Raw genomic sequence first — 22,482 nt, forward strand, 5'->3', positions numbered from 1 at the left:
ATATCATTTTTATACGGAATTATTTAAAATTAAAAAAGGGCTCACAAACTTTTAATCACCACTGAATGCCAATAGGAAGCAAAGAAACAGGGAATTAGCAAATAGGGTCCTTTTGCAAAATCTGTGACGATAAAGTACAGGCTCAAAAAAAACCTTCAAGATATTCCATCATCCTGAATCAAGAGGGACAGGAATCAAGATTTAGGGATCAGAAATCTATAAACGTATCACAACATCAATGCCTTCCAAGTACAGCTCCATATATACAGTATTCTGAAGTGCAGGTAGCAGTTGAGCCAGTGGTGGGATTCAAATATGTGAACAACCGGTCTCTGGGTAGATGCTGCTTCCGGAAATCCATTCTGGGTCTGGGCAACAAAAAATTAGCAACTGATTCTGCCAAAGTGGTGCGAACTGGCTGAATCCCACCACTAAGCTGAGTGTTCTGTACATAAGAGGCATTGGGTTTAAATGAACAGGAACAATCACAAGACAAAATTATTCTATTGATATGCAGGGTTCTTTTCATTAAAATGCTGTTCCCTCTCTTCTAGGACAGATTCAAGTTTCCAAACTGCTCTTCTGTTCAAAACAAGGCCTATTCTAGAAAATAAGATTTTTTTAAATTAAAAACACTGAGGGAAAATAGGACCCTGGGATTTTTCTATTGATTTTCCATCAAAATACTAACTACAACTAATCCTGCTTAGCATTGTTTTGAGATCAACCAAAGGCAGCTTAGTACTGTCCCATTTTCTTTGTTTGAGCCTATTCCACAATTAAGACCCCAGACAAACAGCCCTGTGTGCGGAGTCCTACTAAATATGATTCTCTTTATCCAATCATCTAAAGAGGGCTTGCTAAAGATTCCAGCCCAAAGTGTAGATCAGAAGTCAGGACTTTTTTGTCACTGCCATTGTTCTGTGAAACATCTTCCCCATAGAAATATACATGGCACCTGGTCTTCTGGCATTTCGGAAGGGGCTTAAGACCATTGTTCTTTAGTGAACCTTAAGACCAGAATGAGGATTTTGATCTGCTATTTAGTTTTCTTTTTTAAAAAAATGCAATATTATGTTGGTTTTAATTATTCCCTACCCAGAGAGTGAAATAGGTTTAGCCTATAAATACTATAAATAAAATACATATTTCATATCTTGTTTTCCTCAAGTCTTAATTTTCCCAATACTTGGTTTCCTTCCAAGGATTTTAGTCCACTGATCCTGACTACTTCCTTTATCTGCTGCTATCCTGTCTAGCTTCCATGCCTTCTTTAGGGTGATTTCTCACTCATCCTGTTATCTTGACAGTGCTACAATTCAACTGGTCCAAGAACGCATGTGTGAGGTTTTACGTTCCAGCACAACTGTTCTATTTCCTCTTCTGGAAGACTGCCTGAGGAGATAACCAGTCTGTCTGTTTTTACTCTTCAGAATTCAAAACATTCATGAAAATCTAATGTATCGTTACTGTACAATGCCATCCTCAAGATTTCAACCACCACTGTTTTTTAAGTGTTTTATAATCTCATTACATTAGCTCTGTTTTGGGCTACTGTATTTAAAAGAAAGGTCCACCCACACTATTCCTTTGCGCTTTACAATAAGTGCTTCTAGATAAAGAAATAAGGGTCTTACAATAAAAACTTCTAAGAAAAACATACTAATTGAAAGTTGGATGCTTTTCTTGAGTTACTTGAAAAGGGACCAGGGTAGAGGAAGAAATATTTCTGGAGTAATCTAATCATTCCAATTTTATATATTATATTTGCCCAATAAGTTGATTTTCTCAATAACAATAGTATGTATAAGACAAGTCCATTTAAAATCACCATGGCTTTTTGCTTCACTTGATTCATACCATTCTCTAGCGCTACCTTCTGGGAAGTACCTCAAACTCATTCCTATTTCCAATCAAATACACTTGCTTCTAGCTAGAACTGATATAGATGAGAAAAAGGTCAGTTAAAAATGTAAGTCAAGATCAGCTCGGCTGATCTTCATGAACACATAATCATAGTTTTGTTGACTGCACCATAAATAGTTTGACAAAGTCTTGTTCCAGGATGTTCTTTTCAATTTTCCAATCTAGTCAGATTTTTTGGAATTCCAATACTGTAGTCCTCCATTCAACTTCTCACTGCTTAACTTCTAAACCTAGACTTGATTGTTATGATGCTGCCAGCTGCTAAGCCAATAGCTGTGCAGGAATCTTTGCTCTTATTTGTAAACATTTTTAAAACAGAAAGGCATTACAAAAGGTAAGTGTTGGGTATTTTATTCTTTCCTATAAGGAAATCAAGACAATGAATGTGGCTCTTTCTAAACATAATCTCTTTCTATCCTATAACAATCCTGCAAGTTAGGCTAACTAAGCTAAGAAATGATGGTTAGCATCATGGAGCATGCTAAGCCAAAATGTGGTCTGGCTGATATATAAACCAGTGACAATCACAGGGGTCATTCAATGAGGTTCACAACTAACTATGGCTTTAAAGCTTTCATTTTACATACAAAAACATTACATTTCATGGGAATCTTAAAAGGCACAGATTGGAAGGAGAGTTTACTGAAATACAATGTTATTTTTTTCTCTTCTTTTCAAATAAGCCTGATTCCAAGACTGCCTGGGCAAGTCCCTAAATTTTTCTTGGCAGGGTTTTTCAGAAATGGTTTGCCACTGCCCGCTCACTAGGGCTAAGACAAAATGACTAGATCAAGATGGGACTAAAATGTACGGTTTCCAGGTTTCTAGCCTGATGCCTTAAAAATTATACCGAAGTGGCTTTGAAGGCATTTTAAAAAAAATTTTCTTAACTCTTTAAGATTTATTAAATTCATAATATTTATCCATAGTTCTGTTTGTTTTCCCTTTTACATCTAGTATGTTTTTCAACATAACCAATAAAATAGGAGCTCTTGGGGCAAATTTATTTATTTCAATTAATATGGGCATCCATTTCAATGTTTATTCTCATCTTGTACACAATATGCAAAGGTTTTCAAACATCCTTAGAGTGTGAATTAGCAATCATTTTTCCAATATTAGTAGTCAAAATTTGTCAGGAATACAACAATAATCAGGTCTGACAGAAGGAAAAGCAAGTGCCTTTAATTAACAGCTAAGGCTGCAAGCATATGAACCACCTGTTGCAGATATATAATCAAAAGTTATTAATTCATTCACATAAATATATACCTTGCTGTGCAAGCTCCTGTTATTACCGTATATGCCGGCGTATAAGACGACTTCCGCAAGTGCTAAACTCGGTGCCAAAGACGGGGGTCGTCTTATACGCCGAGTCGTCTTATATGGCGGAAATACTGGTAGTTTCCGGCATATAAGATGACGTTCTAGGAATGCGGCTCGGCGACAAAGACGGGGGTCGTCTTATACGCCGGGTCGCCTTGTAGGCCGGCATATACGGGTACATCACATTTAATATATTTAGAAAAACAAGGCATGGTGGAAGTTGCAGTCCAACAATATCAAGGATTTATGAGGTTGTCTTCTCCTGGAAAGTCATTACAATCCAGTTGCTGCAATAAGATGCTTTTGTACAGCTGCATTAGAAACCACAATTTCACTTTTTTAAAAAATGGACCTCTAGATTCTATAATTATACTAAAATAATTATGCTAATTTGATAAAATAAAGTTTGTGATTATTCTCAATACTGAATGTGATTTTTGAAGGACTTGATGTAGATCAAGTCATAAAGTCAGCTTCTTAAGAGTTTTTTTTGGCCAAGCCTTCCCATTAGTCTTTTGAAACTAACAGTTCATTTTACCTATAGTATTGCACTAAACATTTGAGGAGTCAGTTAAGGCCACCAGAAATTCTTGCATCATCAGGATATAGCAAGAATAAAATGTTAGCATGTACAATTTTGGGAGAGTTGAAATTTCTCTGTAAATTAGTTTATGTGTAGATTAAGTAGGGAGGACGGCAAAAGGTAATTCTGTCTAACTCCCTTGTATACAGAGAATTGATCTGATGAGCTTTCTGAATTACATATTACCTTTTTGTAGAAATCTTCACTGATATTATTTTATGGGATTCAAACCCTCTATTCAGAATTGAAATCACGGACCTTTGTCCTTCAAATGACTATAGATAGTGCATTACTCTTAAGAACTATCCAGATCCTGGTGCTTGGCAGTTGTAGGAAAAATATATAAAATCTATCAAAGTGGTCTATATACCATTGACCTTCCATTCAGCTCTTATAACAAAGAATTATTCATATCATATTTGACTAATACAAAAGAAAGATGAAACAGACCCCCAATAGCTGGGTCTCTAAACACAGTTTATTTTACTTTATCATCTACCAATATTCTAAATAAATTGTTAAAAGACTATGTCATACCTCAACCCCACCCATCCATTTTGGTTCATGAGGAAATTCGGCACATAAAACATCTTTCGACTGGTCAGTTCCCAGGACGTGATAGTATAGTTTCTGGTGCAAATTGGTTGATGTTTCAGTACCTGGGGGAAAGAGCATATTTGATTACATGTTATGCAAGTTATCGTTCAAAAGCATCAGTGATAAGAATTTGCAACTCCTACAGAGTAAAAGCTGTTTAACTTGAAAGGTAACAAATGTATATAATTCATAATAATTACCAGAAATACCAGCCCTACTTGCCAAAAGTTTTTCTGTGGTCTACAAGAATAATTACATCATTGTATAATTATATCACTACCTAAATATAATATCTTCACATTACCTGTTTTACTTAAAGGTAAGTTGCCCTATTTCTTTTACTTATTAATTTACTTGTTAGGAAAGTGAAACATCATTTTGGTTGTAACTTAAAACCTCCGTGGTTTCAAGAATGTGTTAGCAAATAAGGTCAGTCAGAATGAAAAACCACAGGAGCCAAGGAATCTAAAGCACTGGAAGAGAAGACAGCCCAGGGAGGAAGGGAGGCAGCAGGCTCTCCAGGTTACTCCTAAAGTTCAGAAACTTGTCTTGAACTAGATATAGCAGAGGCCCCCAAAAGTGGCCTCTAGTTTCATTGGAAGACAATTTTTCCACAGCCTGTGTGTATGTGTGTGTGGGGGGGAGGGCGAGCATGTAACCTAGTTCCCTTACATGTGCAATTTACAGAAGGATTCATGCTCCTATGAGAATCTAATGTCTGATGATCTGAGGTGGAGCTAAGGCAGTGATGCTAGCACTGTGGAGTGGCTGCAAATACATATGAAGCTTTGCTCACTCACCTGCCACTCACCTTCAGCTATGCGGACCAGTTCCTACTAGGCCAAGGACCAGTACCAGTCCATGGCCTGGGGTTTGGGAACCCCTGAGATACAGGACACAGATGCCTAAGGTTAAGCTCAAATCCAATAAAAAATTTATTGCCTGCCACTCACCATCACTTTTGCCATCATTTTTGGGGTAGGAATTGTAGAACATGCCTCTGCCATCGTGCGTCCAAGCCATACAACTGAATTTTACCATTTCCAAGGTGTCTGGAAGTTCTTCAGCACTGTCCACCTTCATAAATTTAATCGTCACCCAGTCTGATCCACTGGAACTCAAGCCATATGCAAAATATTCACCATCTTCACTGAATGCAAAACCTGAAAGTTATTTATACATCATATTAGTGATATTTTCTTTTAGATCATTGTTCTGTTTCAATTTTTCGAAGTTGGCGTCTCTCTATATGTGTTGGTAATAAATGTTTCAGAATTCTTAACATAGTTAAAAACTTCAGTATTTCATTAATACATAAGCAACAGATAAAACTTCTCAAAGCTGGATGTTCAGATGCACAGAAGTTAATTTTTTTGAGAATGTCCACTATGTATGTGTTGTGATTTGTGACAACTTAATTCGTACCTCAAAGGAATCACCAATGTCCCAATTGAAGCATTCCAGAAATACTGACCTCGTAAAGCCACAGTGCCATCATCTGAAAGCTTATTAGGATCAAGAAACACTCTGCCATCAGTATCCAAAGAATCTTGCACATATAATACCCGTTGGTTCTGAAGTCCAGAATTATAAAAGTGAAAATACCTAGAAGACACATATGATGTTCTTAATTTTAAGTACAGCCAAATCTAGATACCAACATTATCCCAGTAAATAATTTCAAAAGCAAACACACCATAGATATAACTACCGTGTTTCCCCGAAAGTAAGACCTACCCCAAAAATAAGCTCTAGCTTGATTTTTGGGGGTGGGCCTAATATAAGCCCTACCCCCAAAATAAGCCCTAGTTTGGGGGCAAGGCGCATGCCTAAAAATCAAGTTGGGCGGGGGTGGAGGGGTGGGGCTGTCCCACTCACCCCGCATCCACTTATCGTTGCAACCTGCCTCTCCTTGCCGGCCCAATTCTTCTGTGGCCTCCCTCAGCCTGCATTTCGCAGTCAGAGGTCTTTTCAGAAGGCCTCTGCAGCCAACAACTGAGCTATGAATTGAATCCATAGCTCGGTTCTCGGCTGCAGAGGCCTTCCGGAAAGGCCTCTGATTGTGACATGCTAACCGGGGGGATGCTGCAGAAGAAGTGGGCCAGCTGAGCAGGGATGTCAGTGCCGGAGGTGAGTGGAAAAGACCCCCCCCCAAAAAAATAAGACCTGGTGCCGCTTTTGGAGGCAAAAAAAAAAAAAAAAAAAAGACCAGGTCTCATTTTTGGGGAACATGATATTACTATATTGAAACTCAGTGAACATATGTCACATCAACCACAATCCTCAGCATTACAGCAACAATTCTGACTATGAATCAAATCAATTGCTTGCTGACCTATGCATAGTCTTGACATACCTTTTCCCTTTCTTGAAATGACAACTATACTTGGGATAGTCATACAGTTCAGTCATTCGCTCTTTAAATAACCCTCTGACACTGCATTGTTCAAGGAAGGGCACCGTTATTTTATTTTGGGCTTCTACAAATGCCTAAGGAAAAAATAACACAATATATTTAATTAGACAAGCATATTCATTGATTTGAATAGCGAAAGAAATTTTATGTGCCGATTGTGTATAATTTCACTTCAAAACTAGAATAGAATGCAACTCACCCATTATTTGAGGAAGATTGTATTTAAGGTTATCAAAAAGCAAACATTCTCCACTAGGCATAAAACCTAATAGTATCCAAATTGTATTGTAAACTTAATATTTTTTAAAAAAAATATCCAAACTAAATTGGTCACCTAGTTTTCTGGACATAGGAACAACCTACCCAGTTTTCTCATTATCTATCATGCTTTTTTTCAGCATAAAAATAAGGTGGCACTGTTTTTTGCTGTAAGATGAATAGACCTTTGCAAAAACTAGCCCATCATTTTTCACTGACAACTCTGTATTTTGTTGCTTCTTCAAGTGCGACATCATACAACTTTCTTAAATACCAAGGGACTCAATGAAACGACTCCAAGCATATTTTTTTTTGAATGAGGTTGTATTTTTACATTTATATATTTACTTTATATTTTCTGGGTGTGCTGATCAACACACCCAGAATGAGCAAATTAGCGTTAAGTGGTATTATTAACTTAATAGGTTGAAGCCAGCCCTGACTCAGAAAACTCTGACACCAAAGAGCCTGCTTTGGGAGTGCCAGACAGGTTTAGCCTGAGGAAGTTGTGAGCATTTAAGCACTTGAGTATGATATGACTAGCAGCCATCGGTAGCAGCTGCACCTGCACTCAGAGGATTGAGAACAGGAGCTGGGTATCCACCCAGGTGTCAGTGTGCTATGTGCTGCAATCAGCAGAACAATGATGCAAGAGCATTCCTAGTTTTCAGTGGGTTGACTCTAAAGGGGGTCCTCACTTAACAATCACTCATTCAACAACATTTCGAACTTACAATGCTGCTGAACAAGTGACAGCTACTTGTACTCCTCATAGCAGTAAGGACTATAACCTGACTATACCACCACCTGCTGTATTTGATTCTGGCCACTTGAAAGGAATTGCATGCAAACTCTCCAGGTATTGAGGGCTTTTTCTGTATCACGTGTGCACTTGTACACACCCACTGCCTACCACTGCTTGTATTTGTTTAATCTTATGTAAAGCTTCTTGCATAATCTTATGTAAAGCTTCTTTCAAACTACTTTTCTCTCTGCATACATTCTGTCTAACACATAATACAAATATGAGTTCACATAGTTTTACTATACTTTTTTACTGAACTTTAACAGCTGCAACCTACTTGACCTATGTTAAGCATATTTGTGTAAGAAGATAAATTTAATTCACTTTAATTGCAACGTAGAGTGCTTTTAATACAAATATTAATTACTGGTTTTGTGAAAAGATGTGTACATATAAAGCTTTGTGCATCATCTCACCCAGGTGTACTTTATAGAGAAAAAAAAAAACAGAAGATGATGACAGCAAAACCATGTATTAATTTTTGGACAGCCTAATTCATTTCAAAGTAAGTTTTGTTGCATCCAATGGAGTTTCCAGCAGAGTCCTATGAATATTTACTGAGAAGACTCACTGAGTTTAAAAGGGCCTAGTAACAAATGAATTTCTGCTGGATGCTAGTTTAAAGGTGAAACTAGACATGTATATGGGAAAAGAAACACTGCTTGGTGCTTCTTTAATGAAAAGTAGCCAACTGGGGAAGAAAAGGCAAGTGTAAAATTGAAATCTTCCTTTTGTTATTTCAGCAAATACTAGAAAGGAAGAGAAAAGGAACTACAACCAGTAACTAGGCAATTTAGTGACTTCCACATATTTTGGATTCTATTTCTACCATTCCTTCCACTAATCATATTGGCTGGATTTTGTAAGAAACTCTCAAACGATGTATTATTTAGCTTGTACTTTATCGGTCTTCAGTAGCATGCACCTTCAATTCCTGAGAGGGGAGGTCCTTCATACAATAAACTGGAGATTTAATCAAGGAGAGAAGCAACCTGGAATTAAGGAGAAACTTCCTAACTGTGAGAACAAGTAACCAGTGGAACAGCTTGCCTTCAAAAGTTGTGGGTGCTTTATCACTGGAGGTTTTTAAGAAGAGACTGACAGCCATTTGTCTGAAATGGTATAGGGCAGGGGTAGGCAACCTTGGCTCTTTTATGACTCGTGGACTTCAACTCCCAGAATTCCTGAGCCAGCCATGCTGGCTCAGGAATTCTGGGAGTTGGAAGTCTGCAAATCATAAAAGGGCCAAGGTTGCCCACCCCTAGTATAGGGTCTCCTGCTTGAGCAGGTGATTGGACTAGAATACCTCCAAGGTCCCTGAATGGAATTGAATTGAATTTGGAGCCCAAAGCCTTTGACTATGCTACTGATTTTCTTATTCCATAAGCCCAAGGCAATATAGAATTGCTGTACAACTCTAATGAAAGTATAGAATTTCTTAGTCCAACAGTTATGGGAACCAAGTATTGGCTTATCATTTAACTACCATGGCAGCAATTCTTCAATTATTTTTTTCTAGTTTTTTATACCTGAAATTAAAACGACTAAACTACTGGTCCGTTTATATTCATAACTGTGTATAGTGATTTGCAATGACTTTCCATAATTATTTCTCTTAGTCCTGCCTAGACAAGGGATGAACCTCAAATATGTTCTCATGTATCTTTTGAAATGGCTTTTGATATAGAAAACACACATTGCTTTGGTTTATGTAGAACTTCCAGATGTCCAAAGTTATTGTTCATGCTTACTTTTGTTGGTTCACTGTCAGGATCTTCAAGCCAATTATAAGGGTCATGTATCTTGCAGCCATGATAGTCATCTACCTTTAAAAAAACAAACAGAGATAGGTAAAAAAAAAACAGTTCTCTAATATTACAATTTCTTATATAGAATTTAAAAAAGGTATTTTTCTGAAAAGCAATTAATGCAGGTGGAGAAGGTAAATCATTTTACCTGATTGCAGAGCAATAGCTTCTTCCAAAGACTTGATTAATCAATTAATTAGAACTTGAGGTCCAATATTAAGGATCGCATGTAGCCATTTGTGACTCTATCACAGAAATCTGTGGATATAATGCTATTTTTCTCAACTGCACAGTGATAGGAAGAAATGACATACAGGATGGATGTCCTCCAAAAATATAGGTCATTGTATTTTATTACCAAAGCTATGACTTTTGCAATTCCTACATTCAATAAGATGGCTACATGCAGGGACTTCTTTCTCCACCTGCCTAACAGCCACTATGTTCTCCATATGACATATTGACTTGGGATGTGCTAACATGCATGTTATCAAAAGAAAGAATCATTTATTACTTTAATTGCATGATTCTATAGTTTAAGGTTCTTAATCCTATTGATTTCTGTGGCCAGGAATATAACTAATTTTTCATAGGATCAACATCAGTTTACACACATAGAAACCAAAAAGCTAGCGATGTTCTTATAGTAAGTTGCCTAAATTGTAATAGGAATTCCATTTATATAACTTGTTCTATGTAAAATTTCAAGAAAGACTTTTCAATAAAAAGCTACAACATCATTACAAGAAAGTACCAGCAGACTCTGATACTAGTGTATAGTGGATATAATTTCTTTTAGTAATTTATTATTACTAATAATAAATAATAAAGATATGTAAGGTATTTTTTATAACAGATCAGTAGCATGGAGAGGAAATACATGTTTCCTATTCACACTCCCTTTTTAATCAAGGTAGGTAAGAATGCTGAAGCTGGCAAGTCACTGAGACCAGATAGACCTTGTGTATTCTATAACCAAGTTCAGAATTTAAAAAATCCATCACCAAATAAATAAGAAGTAAAGGTAGGATTTAAACCCTTGCTTGGATATAATACAACTTAATTCCTAGACCCTGAAATAGCTGATCTCTGTTGTTGTCTGCAATAAAAGCAACTTATCTAAACCTTATTTTCACTATTTGATACTAGTTTCTGAGTGCAAGATCTGAATCCCTAGAGAAAAATTTATATCCATGCCTTGGGAACAGTATTCCAACAGCATGTTCACATGTCTTTCCCATTCAGAGAAAGCACTGCTTCCATGTTTAATTGTACATAGAGTATATGACATTTAGATTGCAATACTATCTATTCGATTAATCTAATTAAAACTACATTGTATTTTGAGATGGATATATTGTACTGAAAATGTATATTATTTTCAATAGTGTAAAAATAGGTATGAAATTACAACTCCTCAAATGAAATGAGAAAACATAAATTGAAAAAAAAAAGAAGTGTGGTGCAGGAAGTGAAAGAAGCTGTAGATGTAAGATATATATAGACAGAAATAACAAAAATGTAATCAAAGAGAGCAAGGAAAGGTTGAAATTAAAATAGGAAAAGAAAATGAGGAACAATTTCTATAGAAATTAGAAGCTGTCTTGGAAGTGGATGAAGAGGGCTATACAGGGAGACTCTAACAGATTAAATTGAATTAAAAATAAAACTGATGAAATGGTTTAGGATGAAACTTAAATGTGGGAAAACTGGGGGAAGTATTTTAGAGATTTGGGTGAAAATAGCAGTGATATGTTGTGGAATTGAAATTACATTGGATTGAAACTATTCTCAATGTAAGCATCCCAGAAAAAAATGAAAAGGAAGTCATAAATGCTATGAAAATGTTGAAATATGGCAGTTTTGTTCAACTATGGATATATTAAAATATAGATGTGGTTCTAGGAAATGATGATGTGACTTGTTTAAAATACGTCTGAAGACTTCAACTGTGCCTTACTGTACAGGGAAACGATGACCGCATTCTTTCAAATGGAAAAGTAGCAAGAGAGAGTGCAAAAACTACGTGTTAAATATGTCTGGAAGATTATTGACAGAATTTTAATCAGAAGTGAATGAAAAATGACAACAAACAAAATTTGTGAAGTGCTGCTGCAGCTTTATGCCAGTCAGAGAGTGTATGGACCAGATTTTTGCTCTTCAGCAAGTCACTAAGAACCACACAGATGTAAGAAAGTAGTTTATTATACATTGTTGATTTAGAAAAAGCGTATAATAAATTCAGTCATTTTGAACTGTATATTTTATGCAAATCCCGAGTTGGTTGCTGAAAGTGGCAAGAACATTATATAATGGAAGCAAAGCATGCATGAGAAAAAATAGATTCCTTAACTAATGATTCAATATTGAGCTGGGAGAAAATAAAGGATGTGTGATTTTTCTCTTTATTGTTTGGTCTACTTATGGATAAATGAATAAGGAATGCTTCCAATGATGTTGGATGTATGTTGCTTGGAGATATAAATTTACTTTTATTTTATGGTACACTGCTGTATGAAAACCCAAATCATTTGCACCAAGAGCTAGATAGGCAGTATGATGCAACAAGGATTATGGACTGGAAACTAATACACTAATGCAGATAGTTGTATTTCACAGGGAAAATGGCAAAAGACTAAAGCAAGATTTACCTGTATATTGGCTGGATAAATTTTAAATGGTGCCAATAGCAATATTGAGTTGTATGTAGTTTGCTACAAGGAATGTTTGTCAAAAAAAGTAAATCTGGGTATGGAAAAATGCATGCTTGTTTCTTATATGGAAGTGAGAAGTGTTTGGCTGGGGGAAATAAAAATAAGTAAAATCTCTTGGAGTGGGCAGCCATAATAAAAATAAACGAATAAATAAAGACAAACAGGTGACCAAGAACCTGATGGTCACTCTGACTGAGCTCCAGAGATTCTGGGTGGACATGGGGCAGAGTTCCAGAAGGACAACCATCACTGTAGTCTTCCACCAATCTGGGCTTTATGGCAGAGTGGCTAGACGAAAGCCTCTTCTCACGGCAAAACACGTGAAAGCCCGCTTGGACTTTGCAAAAAAAGCACCTGAAGGATTCTCAGACTGTGAAGAACAAGATTCTGTGGTTTGATGAAACCAAGATTGAACTGTCTGACCTCAATTCTAAACGTTATCTCTGGAGGAAACCAGGCACTGCTCATCACCTGGTGGTGGCAGCATCATGCTTTGGGGGTATTTTTCAGCACCAGGGACTGGGAGACTGGTCAGGGTTGATGGAAAGCTGAATGGAGCAAAGTACAGGGATATCATGAATGAAAACCTGTTCCACAGCAATCAGGAACTCAGATTGGCTGAAGGTTCACTTTTCAACATGACAACGATCCTAAGCAAAATAGCCAAGGCAATACAGGAGCGGTTTAGGGACAACTCTGTGAATGTCATAGAGTGGCGCAGCCAGAGTCCTTACTTGAACCCTATTGAACATCTATGGAGGGATCTGAAAATGGCTGTCCACCAATAGTTGCCATCCAACCTGATTGATCTTGAGAGGATTTGCAAGGAAGAATGGCAGAAAATCTCCCAATCCAGGTGTACAAAGCTTGTCGCACCATGCTGCCAAAGGTGCTTCAACAAAGTATTATTATTATTATTATTATTATTATTAATAATAATAATAATAATAATAATGTTGGAAGGGACCTTGGAGGTCATTGAGTCCAACGCCCTGCTCAGACAGATGGCTGTCCAGTTTCTTCTTAAAAACTTCCAGTGTTGGAGCATTCACCGCTTCTGAAGGCAGGTTGTTCCATTGGTTAATTGTTCTAACTGTCAGGAAGTTTCTCCTTAGTTCTAGGTTGCTTCTCTCCTTAATTAGTTTCCATCCATTGCTTCTTATCCTGCCCTGAGGAGCTTTGGAGAATAGCCTGACTCCCTTTTCTTTGTGGCAGCCCCTGAGATATTGGAACACTGCTATCATGTCCCCCCTCGTCCTTCTCTTCGTTAAACTAGACATACCCAATTCCAGCAACCGTTCCTCATATGTTTTAGCCTCCAGTCCCCTAATCATCTTTGTTGCTCTTCTGTGTACTCTTTCTAGAGTCTCAGCATCTTTTTTACATCGTGGTGACCAAAACTGGATGCAGTATTCCAAGTGTGGCCTTACCAAGGCATTGTAAAGTGGTATTAATACTTCACGTGATCTTGATTCTATCCCTCTGTTAATGCAGCTCAGCACTGAGTTGGCTTTTTTGGCAGCTGCAGCACACTGCTGGCTCATATTTAAATGATTGTCCACTAGGAGGTCCCTTTCACAGTTACTACTATTGAGCAAGGTATCCCCTATACTATACCTGTACATTTGGTTTTTCTTGCCTAAATGTAGAACCTTACTTTTTTCACCATTGAATTTCATTTTGTTAGATAGCGCCCAGTGTTCAAGTCTGCCCAGGTCCTCCTGTATCTTAAGCCTGTCTTCTGGAGTGTTGGCTATTCCTGCCAGCTTGGTGTCATCCGCAAATTTGATGAGTTCCCCATCTATCCCCTCATCCAAATCGTTGATAAAGTTGTTGAAGAGCACTGGGCCTAGAACAGAGCCCTGGGGCACCCCACTACACACTTCCCTCCATGTAGATGCGGTTCCATTGAGGACCACACGCTGAGTATGGCTGGTTAGCCAGCTACGAATCCATCTGGTGGTGATGCTGTCTAACCCACTTTTTTCTATCTTATCAAGTAGTAGGTTGTGATCTACTTTATCAAATGCCTTACTAAAGTCCAAGTAAATTATATCCACAGCATTCCTCTGATCCACTAATTTTGTCGTTTGGTCAAAGAATGCAATAAGGTTTGTCTGGCATGATCTGTTTTCGGCAAACCCATGTTGGCTTTTAATAGTGATTTTGTTTGCCTGTAGGTGTTCGCTGATTCATTGTTTGATTATCTTTTCCAGAATCTTCCCAGGTATTGATAGGTCTGTAATTTCCTGGATCCATTTTTTTTCCTTTTTTGAAGATGGGAACTACATCAGCTCTTTTCCAGTCCTCTGGTAGTTCCCCAGTGCTCCAAGATCTTTGAAAAGTATAGTTCAGTGAATATTTATGCCAATGTGATATTTCAGTTTTTTTTCTTTTTAATAAATTTACAGACATTTCTAAAATTCTCTTTTCACTTTGTCATTATGAGATACTGAGTGTAGATTAATGAGAAAAAAATGAATTTCAACAACTGTAGAATCAGGCTGCAGCATAACAAAATTGACAAGAGTGAAAGAGGTCTGAATACTTTCCGAATGCATTGTATATTGAGGTGGCCTGGTCATATTCAGCGAATAAATACAAAATTGAGAAACAAATATATGAAGAAAGAGTGAATGGATGAAGAAGAAACCAGAGAAAATCATGTTTGGATGCTGTTGATGAGATTCTGAAAAAGAGATTGGTGAGAAGAATAATGTATGAAGCAGTGCACAAGCACAGAGTAAGCAAGGATTGCTTGCAACCATTGAAAGACCTGAAGTGGTATCATGAAAGAAGATGATGTAGTTTTAGCTATGCCTCTTTGTTTTTCTCTCCCCCGCCCGACTTTATTTTATATCTTTATTTTTTTTGAAGAGATTACAATTTTAACAATTTTTCTGTGTTTCCCCATAACATTGTTTCCTTTTTAAAAAATGGTACAATGAATACATATGCACTCAATCAATAGATACCATAAATGCCGGCGTATAAGGCGACTTCCGCGAGTGCTGAAATCGGCGCCAAAGACGGAGGTCGTCTTATACGCCGAGTCGTCTTATACGCCGGAAATACTGGTAGTTTCCGGCGTATAAGACGATGTTCTAGGAATTAAGACGATGTTCTAGGAATGCGGCCCGGCTATAAAGACGGGGGTCGTCTTATACGCCGGGTCGCCTTGTACGCCGGCATATACGGTACTCTGAAATCCAGTTTAATATGGTAGAAAGCTGGCTGGCAGGTTAGCTGGCTTGCATTTACAGTTAGACTACGTAAGTCATTTACATCCTTCTGAATGCCATCCTTCATAGTAATCCCAAAAGAAGAAAAACAGGGTTAAGCACATATTCAGCAATGGAATTCAGGTCTCTTTATCAAGATGATCTCTCAGTGAAAGTAATTGTTTGACCAGAGAATAAACTTAATTATAAAGACTTGGAATTCATTTCCATGACATCAGTAGAACTACTGATGTCATGTTTCAGATTGTTATCCTTTCTCTGCTTATCATCTCTTTATTGAAGATAACTTGCTGGTCTCCTGGCAATGGGTACACAAGATTGCAGTCTTCCTACTCAATTCAGAGCAATTTTATTCAGAAAGGAAGCATATATATTTCAATGGAAAATACACTTACATTAGTCAGCACTGAATTGCAGACACATAGTATATCTGTACACAGACACAAACTCACATGCATACAGAGACTTAGGAAGAAAGGCACTACCAGAGATCCAGTGTTGTTTATTAATTGATTTGTGAGGTTAGTACTAACATATTAACAAAAAAGGCAACCAGGATTTCTGCTCTCACCTTGAGAACCTATGATCACTATAGGTGGTCCTTGACTTATGACTGCAATTAAGCCCAACATTACGGTTGTAAGTCATGCTGGTCATTAAGCAGGTCATCACGTGACCAACCTCTTTTTACAACATTCTTTGCAGCAAACATTAAGTGAATCATCATGGTCACTTAGCATATCTGAAATCATTAAATGAACCCAGTGGCCACAATGGGCGGTGGGGGGGGTTTGCCAGATATTAGAAGCAAAGGCTAGGCCAACTTCTTGTTTAAACAGGCTTCTTCAAATTGTGATCTCAGCCCACATGTAGCACAATCATCTCCCTCTTCAAAAATACAACTGGCACCAAAGAAGCTATTAGAATTTTATCCCAGAAAAGAAGCAAAGCAAATTAGATAACTTAGAAAAGGGAGATCCTAATGAGGATAGATTCAAGAAACTAATGACTTTCCTTATGGTGTCGAACTCGCATATCTCTAAAATCATTGGGGTATCAACAGCTATTTCAGATGATTTGTAAAGGCCTGGTTATAGGCCTGATATTACATAGATCTGAATATTGTATGGCTTTGAATGAATGAATGAATGAATGAATGAATGAATGAATGAATGAATGGGTCGACATAGAATGAATGAATGAGAAGGTCAACTAAGAACAATAGCTGAAGTTTTGCCAATCATTAGTTAATAAAATGAAGATATAAAATTGATTTTTAAAGTATGAATAGAGTTACTTCAGTGTCAGATGGTATAAAAAGCAGAAGAAAAAAAAATGCTAGCTTCACAACATTCCAGAAAGAGGAAGCTCCAAAGATATTTCAATCACTTTATCAGAATAGAGTTTATTTGATGCCTGGGATATGTTACTCATGCAGAATTTCTTTTGTTACATTACAAATGTTAGGGATCTGCTCAGGAACACAGAGATGCTCAGGTGCAAAAAGCTGCCTATTTCCCCCATTCTCAAATTTAATTTTTCGGACTTCCGGTGGATTTTGCGCGCGCGATGGCGGCTACTTTGTAGCCGTCCTCCTGGGTAAGTGTAAGAACTGCTATGAACAGCAGACATCAGCTGTTCAGCGGTTCAAAATCCCCCTCCCGGGCAAAGGGGGGGGCAGAGAGTGTCTGAATAGTGGTAGAGCCTCTTTTGCACCCCCCAATTTTTTTGGGGGGGTGAAAGGAGTGCTCCCACAGAGTTCAGACTTGTCTCCGCTTCCCAGCTGTTTTTGTCCTCAGGGACAAAACGAGCCGCTGCAAACACCTCCGTGCTTAAAGAGAACTGGTGAGTTTTTTTTTAAAACGGACAGAGCTGAGTAGAGGATTTAGTTTTTGCTTTCTTTGACTTATTTGGATTTTAAGTTTTTAAGACTTGTTTCTATTTTTACTCTCTCTTTTTATTTCTCCTTCTTTGCTGAAAGGGAAAGTAAAATGGCGATCGGCAAATCTCTCGGTGTTTTTTTTTTTTTTTTGGAAGTTAGAATGCTGACCGGCAGGCTTTTTGGTGCTTTTTTTTTTTTTTTTCCTTTTCCTTTTCCTTTTTTATTTTCTTATGATTGGAATGGACTGTTAGAATTATTATTTTTGTTTAATCTTTGTGTTTGTTTTTGGTATCTCTAAGTATTTTTTTTTAAAAAAAAATGGAACGGACCTTTTCTATTTAATTATTTTTTTCTTCTCCCCCTTTTTTTTTCTTTCTCTCTTTTCTGTTTTTCTGAACTCCTTTCCTTTTATTGCAATGACCCCTTTTTGAAGGATTTCCCCCCCTCTTTCTTTTTGAATTCATGGAGTTAACTCCTTTTTTTTGCTTAATTTTTGCAATTTTTAAGGAGGAGTTCCTTTTCTCTTCTTTTTTTTCCCCCCTTTTTTCTTTTTATTATAATGACCTTCTTTGGAGGGAGTTATGATTTTTGAAGGAATTTTTATAATTTTTTAAGAAGGACTAAAGGGTTTTTTTTTTAAGATGGCTCCAAAGCGTCCAGGGATTTCTACAGCTTCTAAATTAACAGTCTCACCCTCTTCTGGGGGTCAGCTAACAACTATGAAGGATTTGCAAGACATGATGGGAGATGTCATAATTCAAATTAGGGCAGAAATGAAAAAGATTTTAGAGGAAAACAATAAGATCTTGAGACAAGACTTTGTTTTGGCTTTAAAAGGAGTTGCTTCTGTTCTTGAAAAGATGACCTCCCATGTGGAAGAGGTAGATGAAAAAGTGGAGATAATGGAGGGGAAAATTGAAAGTATGGAAAAAGAGATGGAAAATGAAATTCTTATGCTTCAATATGGACAAATGGAATATTCCTTAAGAATCAGGGGCCTGGAAGAGTCTTTGCAAGGAAATTTGAAAGAGATGGTTGCAAAGGACTTTGCATTGATTTTGAATAAAGAAAAAGAGGGAATACTTAGTGAAATTGAAAAATTATTCAGGGTTAATTCTGTGGTGGCAGCACAGAAGAATCTGCCAAGAGATGTGGTAATTTACTTTGGTAAAAAATCTCTACGCAATGAAATTGTGCAAGCCTATTATAAGAAGAGATTTCAAATTGCTTCACAAGATGTTATAATTTTTAAGGAGATCCCATCTAAAATTTTAAGAAGAAGAAAGGAGTTTGCTTTTCTAGCAAATGAACTTAAAAAGAGAAAAATACTATTCAGATGGGATGTCCCGACTGGAATGGTGGTGAACCACCTGGGGACATGTTATAGACTTAATACTGTTTCTCAAGCAAAAGATTTTTATACCTCGGTCCTGGGGGTATGTGTATCGCCATCTATTAAGTTTAAAGCTTTGGAAGAAAAGAATGTATAATTACAGCTTGAAGAGCCTATATTTATGAAAATTGGGGAACCCTTGTTTGAGAGGCCCCAACAAGTCCAGGTTGAGGAACAGAAGACAACTTGTGCAGCATACAATTGCAAAGAAAAGCAGCAACAGAAGAAGGTCTCTGAATCTCGGGGAGAAGTTAGACCTACAAAGTCTCTGGAGCAATCTTCAAGGGTGGAATTGCTGCCTGAAATGGAAATTGGGAAATTTCAGCTTGAGGGGCACCAACAAGAGAGGAACGGGCAGAGGATAACTTGTACAACTTATAATTGTGAAGATCAACACAAGGAGGAATTCATTGAGGAAGTTTTACAGGTATCGGTCCCTGAGACTTGTGCAACATATAAATGTAAAGAAAAAGTAACATATAAATGTAAAGAGAAAGACCAACAGAAGAAGGAGTTTGAGGAAGTTTCACAGGTACTGATTCCTGAGCTTGTGGGTCAACCAGGACTTACAAACTCTTTGGAGCGATCTTCAAGGTCAGAATTCCACGCATTTTTTTCGATGCTTGCGGGCAAGAGAAACCGATATGGATTGTGCTTATAGTAGATGTAACTGGCTATTAGACAGAAGATTATGGATATTGAATGAAAATTTTAGATAAGAAGTTTGTGTTTATAGTGGGTGCAACTGGTTATCGAACAGAAAATTATGGACATTGAATGAGAACTTTAGACAAGAAGTTTACTATTGAGATTGTGGGAGAAGTAAAACTTACATCGTTTTTGGAAAATGTCTTATGTAATGTCTAAACATGTGTTTTGGGATAATAATATATTTCAGCTTTAAGTTTTAAACCTTTAATGATAATATTGTTTAAACCTTTGTTTTGAAGGGATTATAATTTGTTTATTTCAGTGAGGGGATTCTAATAAATTTGTGTTTTGAAGGGAGTATAATTTGTTTAAGTTCCAAGTAAAGCTTAAATTTGGTTTTTAAATATTATTATTAATATTTTTAAGAGAAAATAATTTGTTTAATTAAATGTCTAGATTTGTTTAGGAAAGAAAGTAATGCTTAAATCTGTGTTTTTGGAGGAAGTTTATATAGAATGATGATTGTATTTAGATTTGTTTAGGATTCAAAAGTGTTTCAAGTTTTTAAATATTATTAATATCTTTAAGAGAAAATAATTTGTTTAACTAAATGTGTCTAGATTTGTTTAGGATTTTTAAGGTTTTTTTTGGATAGGTGAGAAGATTATGAAGATTGAAGGAAATATGTATTTACTTTAAGTTTTCTAAGAGTATTTAGTTTTGATGGTATAACAAAGGTTTATATATTTATTTTTTTTGTATTAGGATAAAGAAAGAGGGAGAAATTAGATTTTACATTATAGGTATAGATATTCAAAGAAAGTAATGTTTAAATTTGCGTTTTTGGAGGGAGTTTATATAGAATGATGAGTGTATTTAAATTTGTTTAGGTTTTAAAAGTGTTTTAAGTTTTTTTCTCAATTAAGCCTGTACTCAGCTCTGGGAAGTCCAGGGGAGGGTTTGGGAGGTTGGGGAGGAGGGGGGTGAGGTAGGGTTGGGGGGGGTATGGGAAGGGGATTTGTTTTTGTAAAATTTAAAAATTTTCAATAAAAAAAAAAAAAATTAATTTTTCAGCTTCCAATTAAGAATTCACCCATGAAACTTACACAGAGGTAATTTAATTTTTCAGCTTCCAATTAAGAATTCACCCATGAAACTTACACAGAGGTCCCAATAGGGATCAACCTTGAATACATCTGTTGTGAGGAGGAAACAAAAGATAGTGTAGATTTGTCTTTCTGCTGGAAAACAATGCCAGCCATCTTCACATTCACTTAGTATGTCATGATGTAGAAAGAACTAACATGTTGCAGAAAAAGTACCTGAGGAAAAGCCTCAAGCAAATCAACCCACTTGCTAGTAACAAGCCCATGGTTATAGTTGCCATCTAATTTGGCACACAAATATTTCTCTACTTGAGCAACAGGTTTTGTGTTAATTTTAGGCTTGGATTTGGTGAAAATATGCCAACACTAAACTCCCCCCCCCATATAAGCAGCCTCCAAGTTACCATAAACGAGTAACCGGATCAAAGTAAGCGCTAGTTGCTTTTAGTAATCAGTGTGGCCAGAGAATATAGGGACCCCACTATCCAAATATCCCTCACCCCTAAAACTCAGAAACCCTTAGAGGATTGCACAACAGGTCTAGGTGTTTGTTGAAGTGCACAACTGGTCTAGGTGTTGGTCAAATGTAATTGTTCTTTTAAGATCTCAAGTATCCAAATGCAGAGGGGGCAGACGGTTTTGAACCACAGATAGTCCCCAACTTACAACAGTTCACATAGTGACCACTTGAAGTTACATTGGCACTGACAAAAGTGACTGATGAACCATATTTCACACTCATGACCACCTGCAGCATCCCCTATGGTCATGTGATTTACATTCGGATGCTTGACAACTGACTCACATTTGTGACACTTGCAGTGTCCCAGGATGTGATCCTGGAACAAGTAATCTTCTGACAAGCAGGTCAATGGGGAAACCAGATTCATTTGACAACTGTGTTAGTAATTCAACAACTGCACTGGTTCACCTAACAAATATTAAGCGATTCACTGAATCAAAGTCGTAAAATGGGGCAAAACTCACTCACTTAACAAATTTCTCAGCAACATAAATTTGGGGCTCGATTGTGGTCGTAAATTGAGGACTACCTGTACAATAGTCCCTCCGGTAATGTGCCTTTCTAAAGATAGAGAGAGCCGCGCGAAGGCGCTAAGAACAGGAAGCCGGGAGCCGGAGAGAGGCTCGGATGGGAGAAAACCGGGCAAAAGAAGGGCAGCGGCGGGGCAGAGACGCCGGTACTCACGGAGGTCTCGTCGCGAAACACCTCGGGATACTGGAAAGCCTGCATGCTGTTGAGGGAAAGCAGGAGAAGCCGACAAGCGCCTCGGCGGTGTGGATGGCAAAGGGGCGGGAAGAAGGAAGAGGTGGACCCAGGCAGATCAGGGCAGAGGAACGCGCCGCGCTTCTGCAGCCGGAGACAGGCGTGCAAGCTCTCCACAGCCGCTAGGCCCTCCCATCCCCAACGAGGAGTTTCCACCTCCGGCAAATGGCACGAGAAGCGAGGCGAGGAGACTCAGGCCGCCGCATGGCTCCCCCTACAGCAAGCCACCAGCCAGGCTTAGCTCTGTCTCCGCCTCGGCCGGGGAAGGATTTGCCCAGCCAAGGGCGAAGGAGAGCCCCACAAACGGCCCAAAGGCGAAGGAAGCTATTTGGACCGGTTGCACCGGATGGGTGGTTTGCATCGAGGCTGGGTTCGCACCATCCCTGATACACCCAGTACTTTACTACATGTTAGCTGGGGGTGTTACACAAACCGGCCCCTGTGGTTTAAGCTTTGGTGTGACTAGTGAAGCCAGAAAATTAGGTTAGCA

General features: G+C 37.7%; 1 protein-coding gene across 1 annotated transcript in view; it reads right to left on the reverse strand.

Moving 5' to 3' along the window:
* LOC120311511 (prolyl endopeptidase) overlaps positions 1-22,132 on the reverse strand; it is a 71,067-nt gene extending 48,935 nt beyond the window's left edge. Inside the window, exons 1-6 of the mRNA XM_039351079.1 lie at positions 21,915-22,132; positions 9,663-9,737; positions 6,789-6,922; positions 5,907-6,037; positions 5,386-5,595; positions 4,373-4,494 (exon numbers count right to left, since the gene is read on the reverse strand). Of these exons, the coding sequence (XP_039207013.1) occupies positions 4,373-4,494; positions 5,386-5,595; positions 5,907-6,037; positions 6,789-6,922; positions 9,663-9,737; positions 21,915-21,959 (717 nt within the window). The 5' untranslated portion in view covers positions 21,960-22,132. The remainder of the gene's footprint in view (positions 1-4,372; positions 4,495-5,385; positions 5,596-5,906; positions 6,038-6,788; positions 6,923-9,662; positions 9,738-21,914) is intronic.
* Between the last annotated feature and the right edge of the window lie 350 nt (positions 22,133-22,482).

Source organism: Crotalus tigris, unplaced genomic scaffold (assembly GCF_016545835.1).
Source record: "Crotalus tigris isolate CLP2741 ecotype Arizona unplaced genomic scaffold, ASM1654583v1 scf7180000018371.15429387391:27106975, whole genome shotgun sequence".
Lineage (NCBI taxonomy): Eukaryota > Metazoa > Chordata > Lepidosauria > Squamata > Viperidae > Crotalus > Crotalus tigris.